The 6209-nt window shown below is 61.8% G+C and overlaps 1 protein-coding gene across 1 annotated transcript; it reads left to right on the top strand.

The window, feature by feature from the left end:
• Positions 1 to 2822: 2822 nt before the first annotated feature.
• Positions 2823 to 5582, top strand: SIGIRR (single Ig and TIR domain containing; the record flags this gene model as incomplete). The annotated part of the gene is made up of 9 exons (XM_084208727.1): positions 2823 to 2829; positions 3103 to 3289; positions 3381 to 3511; positions 3674 to 3814; positions 3910 to 4053; positions 4125 to 4227; positions 4307 to 4457; positions 5053 to 5239; positions 5380 to 5582. 9 exons carry the CDS (start codon positions 2823 to 2825, stop codon positions 5580 to 5582), a joined length of 1254 nt encoding a protein of 417 aa, XP_084064853.1.
• Positions 5583 to 6209: the final 627 nt, after the last annotated feature.

Below are 6209 nucleotides of genomic sequence, written 5' to 3'. Positions count from 1 at the left end.
TGTCCCTTTCCCTCCCACAACAAGCCAACAGCACTGGTAGCTTATATCTTAAACAATGAGGAGTCAGAGTCTGGGTGTTTCTCCATGGGAACAGGCCCAGAGTCCTACCTGTGACCTGCACCTGTTTATTTATATATACATAGTTATTCAATATACATCTCCATATATTTATGTATTATTAAATATAATACTATATATATATATGAAAATACATACACTGCACCCGTGGCCCTCTTATCTTCTTGGCCTCAAATCACGTGCTGGTTGATGCTTTTCTGGCTCAGGCTGGTGTTTGTCCAGGGGCTGCTGGTGCTGCTGTGACCACATCCATGATCCATGCCTGGGGCGTGCCGAGGCTCTAATCACCTCCATAGTAATTAGCACAGGGCATATCTGCTGTCCACAGTGGCCACAGCTGGATCTGGCTCCCCACAGCCAGTGCCAGCTGGAGCAACCACCTCCAGCACCAGCTTCATCTGGCAAAAAGGCTCTAAAGGCACAGAGAGAAGGAAAGGGAGGAGAAGGAAACAAACAAGAGATCCCACAGCTGATGGCAGGTTTCTCCTCGCCCTGACACCTCTGTGGGCTCTTCCAGACATGGGAAACCGGGGGCTCCTCCTTGGCCCCCAAGCCTTGTGGCACCTGCTGGGTGTGTTGCTGTCCCCCTCCTCGCTTCTCTTCTCTTCTCCCCTCCCCTGAAGCCGGAGTTGTTGAATTCTTCCCCCGCAGGTTCAGGTGGAGGTGGAGCAGTGGGAGGGAGGGACAGCCAGCCCTTCCCATGGGCCTGGCGCCCGGGGATTGGGGCAGCGGGAGCGCCCGGCCGAGGGCAGGGGCTGAACTGGGAGGAGAAATAGATAAACTATTAAAACAGAAAGGAAAAAAAAAAAAAGAGAGAGAGAAATTCCAAGCACTGATCTGGCCGGTCGGGTCGGCTCAAGCAGGAGGCGACGAGCAGGAAGCCTGCGGCTGGGGAAGCTCCAAAGGTAAATGCAGCTCTGTTCTGCTTTTCTTTCCACGCTGAAGCCGCCCCAGATGAGGTCAGCAGGCTTTCACCTTCACCCCATTCCCTGTGCATTCCCGTTTGGGCTCTCCTTTGCTCTCCATCCCACTCTCTGCCTCGGCACACCCACCCCACAACTCCCTGGCCAGGGTGCCTCCCTGCCCTGCTCGCTTTCCCACGGCCGTGCTCCAGGGAATGCCATGCCCAGCCATCATTCACCACCCCACAACGTCCACACGGTCCTCTGCCTCAAATCCGGGGCGTCCCCACGCCAGGATGGGAAATGGGAGCCGCTGCTGCCCGTTAGCCGGTGCTCCTCCCTCCCTGGCCCTCGGCAGCCCCAGCACGCACTTCCTGCCATGCAACACTGAAGCAAAGGGCTCCGGGGGTTTTGGGGCCTCCCCACACCCCCTGGCCAGGCTGCAGTTTGTTGGAACTTCCTTATTCGGACCATCAGAGGAAATGGCTTAGGAGTGACCCATCCAGGAGCAGAGCTGGAGCATCACACCAGGCAGAGACAGCCCCATGCCACTCTCATGAGCGTCTCCCACCCTTTCTCCATGTGAAGTCCAGATGGGCGGGCTCATCTCCATCCCACCCTCTTCCTTCCCTGGCCACGGAGAAACTCAGTTAATCCTTTAGGTATAAATCACTTCCAGCTGGTCAAGCTGAACACGTACTGGGCGTCTCTCGCGTACCTTGATCCCTGGTTTCACTCCACGCCTGGCACTAGGCTGGCTCCAGAGGGAAGCACTGTGCCTGCATCCCTGCTCCAAGCCAGGCAGCACCACACACCTCCCCCTTCCCTTTCCACACCAACAGACACAGGGGGACCAGCCCTGCTCCCACCCAAAATCAGGGTGCAGCCAGGAGTGCTGAAGCTCCACAGCAAAGAGGAGCCCTGGGAGAGGCTTTCACCCTTCCTGACTCCCAGAGTTAGGCCGGGTGTTTATCGTGGAAACACGGGCGCCGTGGCATCCCTGAGACTCCCACCTCAGCCCCAGCACCTGCATCACCCGCATCAGCTGTGTGGGGACAGAGCCCGGCCTTGCCAGGCTCTGCTCCCAGTATCCACCTCTTCCCATGGGGCCACCCCAGTGATGCCAGCTGGGGGGGTCCCCGTGTGCCATCCCTGTGCTCCTCACTTGCCTGGAATGCTGTGCAGCTGTGCCAATCCCAATCCCTGGGCACAGCCATGGGGTAGCAACGCGCCCAGGCTCCCAACACGCCGGGAACACGGCACCCGCCAGGGAGTTCTCCAGGTGGGAGCTGCGTTTCCATAAACAAACCAGACCGCTGGTCTGGTTAATTAGTAGGTTCAAGGGCATGTCAGGCTGGAGGCAGCTCTGCAGCCCAGGCAGGGGGTTGGGCAGGTGAAGGAGGTACCACTGAGACCCCCAAAGCTGTGGTTTCCCACAGCTGAGCTCATTTCCCCACCTTGGTTTTGTATTTGGGCTGAAGCCACATTTTTTAAAATCCTGCAACCCCCAGCTGGTCATTAATCACCTCCCACACACAAATTTATGGTTGGGAAAGCCAGGCTGGGAGTCAGTGCAGGGAGGGCAGGTGACACAGTGGCCACCAGGCTGTGGGTGGGACGTGGCTTCGGCTTCACGGCAGAGCAGCACCCACCACCCCCAGTGGGAATCGCTGCGGGGGCCGATGGGGGTGGCCAGGCCCTCCCTGTGCCAGCACTCACAGAGCTACTCCCGGTGTGTCCCAGGCCCAGCCCACCCTGTGGCAGGGGCAGGTGGACTTTGTCCCCCCCGGAAGACGCCGCGTGAGATGCTGGCAGCGCCCGCGCCTATCATCTGAGCGCGCCATGGCAGGTAGGTGAAATCCCACTTCTCTCCTGTTCTCAGCTGGGAAGGATCCCTGTGCAAGCTCAGCTGGGGGTCCTGCTCTGGTGTCACCTCTTAGGGTGCCGAGGGTCCTTCCCAGCCCCCCAAACCGGCTCAGCATGTTGCTAAAGCCACGGACACCCCTCGCTGTCAGACCCCCAAGGCAGAGCTTGTTTTTCCGGGATGGCTACAGCAGCCGTGTGCCCTGGGGGGAGCTGGATCAGCTTTCCCATCCAAACCCCCTCCTCTCTGTGCCCCAAGACCTTTGCAGCGTGCCCCCCGAAATCCTGGTGCCGGCTGCCAACGAGACGCTGGACCTGGTGCTGGGGAGCCAGGTCGAGCTGAACTGCACTGTGCGCTGGGCAGGCACGGAACACTGCCAGCCCATTCCCACCTGGAGCAAGGATGGGCAGTGGCTGAGTAGTGGGAGCAGCCAGGACACTGTCTGGTAAGGAGCCTGCCCTGGAAACATCCATCCATCTGCTTTTGGGGGCTGTAACCACACAGCCCGACCCACAGCAATCCCCATGTCCTATCAGGTCTGGCCACAACTCCTCGGAGCGGCTCCTGGCCAGCGTCCTGCAGCTCAACCTCACCCAGGATGCCGATTTTGGGGTGTTTGCCTGCTGGATCAGCAATGCCACGGCCACCTTCACCCTGCGGCGAGCAGGTAAGGACCTGCTGGTGACAGGGAGGGGGCATCCCACCGAGAGCCCTGGTGCACGGGGGGATTGAGGAGAGTGATAGGGGCCTGCTGCTTCTCCCACACTGGGGTGCAAACCTGCACCAAGCCCAGGTGTGCTGCTCACCGTGCCTTTCCCTGTCCCGGCAGAGGCGGTGGGGCACGTGCCAGCGGTGCTGGCAGCCCTCCTGGTACTGGTGCTCCTGGTGCTCCTGGCTGTGCTCTACGTCCAGTGCCGCCTGAACGCGCTCCTCTGGTACCGGGACCGCTACGGAGAGCTGGAGATCAACGGTGAGCCAGAGGTGCTCCCGCTGGGAACAGCCTCCTGCAGTCTGCCGGCTCACACAGCCCTTCCCATGTTATCCCTGCTCCGTGGATCTCCCCAGATGGGAAGCTGTACGATGCCTACGTCTCCCACGCCAATGCCCCCGATGACCGGAAGTTCATCCACTTCATCGTGAAGCCGCAGCTGGAAAACCGCCATGGCTACAAGCTCTTCCTGGACGAGCAGAACATCCTGCCCAACTCAGGTAGGCACCAGGCAGGGCTGGGCAGGGGGTGGCACAGGGACCTGGGGGCTTAACACCCTTTTTGCCCACAGAGCCGTCAGCTGACCTCATCATGAACGTCAGCCGCTGCCGGCGCCTCATCGTGGTGCTCTCCGTGGCGTACCTGGAGCAGGAGTGGTGCAACAGCAGCTTCAGGTAGGAGCACAGCAGCTCCCACAGGAGAGGAGAGGGGCTGCCGGGTCACTCACCCTCCTGTCACCCACTTGTCCCGCAGGGAAGGGCTCTGGAGGCTGCTGGAGCTTTCCAGGAAACCCATCTTCATTGTCTTTGAGAGCCAGTACCGGGAGATCACTCACCCCGCCATCACCCTGCTGAAGCAGCACCGAAGCACAGTGACCCTGCTGGTGTGGAGAGCCGGCTCCATGGTGAATGCCAAGTGGGATCCTGACCCCCCCAGAGCCCCCTTTCCCTCCCCAGCACCCCACAGTGCCAGCCTCCCTGCTGCCCTTTAGGGCTGCCCCATGGTGAGAGCGGAGCAGGACCCATCCCACCAGCACCCCCTTCCATTCCCAGCTCCCCATTTTGGGTCAGCCTCCCTGCTGCCCTCTGGGACTGCGCCCCAGGCTCCAGTGCTAGAGAGCAGGTTGGGGCACTCCCCTTTTGGAGGACATTTAAAAACCCAACCAGAAGAGCCCCGGACCTGGGAGCTCGTCCCCCAAACCTGCATGGTCAGGACCCCGTGACACTTCAGGGCCTCCCCAGCCTCGGCTCCCCGAGCGGAGCTTTGGCCCAGGGCCACTCCGGCCATTTCGGGGCCAGGCTGGGAGCCGGAGCCCTGCGGAGCGTTCCGGCAGGTCGGGCCGGTTTCTCCGTCGGCGCGTGGGCACGGTGCCACGCCGGAGCACAGCCCTCGCCTTGGCCGAGCTCCCAGCGCCGGGGAGAGCGAGCCAAGCCCGCGAAACCCCGCGGGGCCGTGCTCCGCTGGTCCCGGCCCGGCTCATCCCCTCCGGGCCCCTGCAGACCCCATCGTCGGACTTCTGGAAGGAGCTGTGCCTGGCCCTGCCGCGCAAGGTGTCCTTCCCGGCGGGGAGGAGCGTGGGCGACCCGCAGACCCAGCTGCAGGAGGACAAGGACCCCATGCTGATCCTGCACAGCAGCTACCTGGACAGCGCGGGAGACCTGGACCCGGACGGAGACCTCGGCACAGGTCCGTGTCCCCGCTGCTTCTCCCGAGGGGACAGCTGCGCGCTGGACGTCACTCCTGGGCTTTGCCTCCCCCTCTTGTGGCGGCGGGGTGGGTCCAGCCCCTTCCCCCTCCAGCTAAACCCATCTCCCTGCTCCTGCCAGGCCTCCGAGGGCGCATCTTCGGAAGCCCCCCGCCGCCCCGCCTCGGTGGGCCCGGCGCTGCCGGAGCTCCGGCCTCCGGCGGGATGGAGGACGCGCAGCCGCGGGACGGGCAGCGCTCCGAGCTCGACGTCTCGGATCTGGGGTCGCGCAACTACGGCGCCCGCACGGACTTCTACTGCCTGGTGACAGAGGATGACATCTGAGCAGGACCACAAGTGTCCCCCAGCCCTGTGAGGACACATGGACCAGGTCAGGGTGGAGGAGCCTGGGAGTTATGATGGGATCAGAGCCAGGGCGGTGCTGGGAAAGCAGGAGCTGGCTCCAGAGTGGAGAACTGGAAAACCATCACCAGGAGCACCCGGCCCGTAATACCTCAGTGCCACCCCTGGGTGCCACCCAGGTGGCTGGGCCATGTCCCTTGCCGTGGGTGGCAGGTATGTTCTTCCTGCATGAAGGACAAGTGCTGGAATGGGTGATGCTCTCCGAGGAACAATGTGCCCCAGCCCCAGGGAGTGCCTGACAGGAGTGGTGGCAGCGCCTTTGTCCCATATGGAAACCCCCATGACAATAAAAGGCTGCTGCCCCCACTGTGTCGATCCATGATGGGGACACAGGTGACATGGGTCTCCACCACAGGCAGTGCCTTGGTCTGTCTTTCCCACACCAGTGTCCCTGTCACACTAACTCTTGAGCCATGCCAGGCTGGTGTCCCCATGGCACTGCTATCACCAGGACACTGTCCCCCCTCTCCCAGGTGCCATCCAAACACAGGTGCAGGTGGGCATCACTCAAGGCCTTTATTTCAGGGGTACACAGGGCGGGGGGTTGTA

Source organism: Fringilla coelebs (genome assembly GCF_963513975.1).
Source record: "Fringilla coelebs genome assembly, chromosome: 6".
In the NCBI taxonomy this organism is placed as follows: domain Eukaryota; kingdom Metazoa; phylum Chordata; class Aves; order Passeriformes; family Fringillidae; genus Fringilla; species Fringilla coelebs.
The sequence above is the reverse complement of the archived record's forward strand: the minus strand, read 5'-3'. Positions and strand labels throughout refer to the sequence as shown.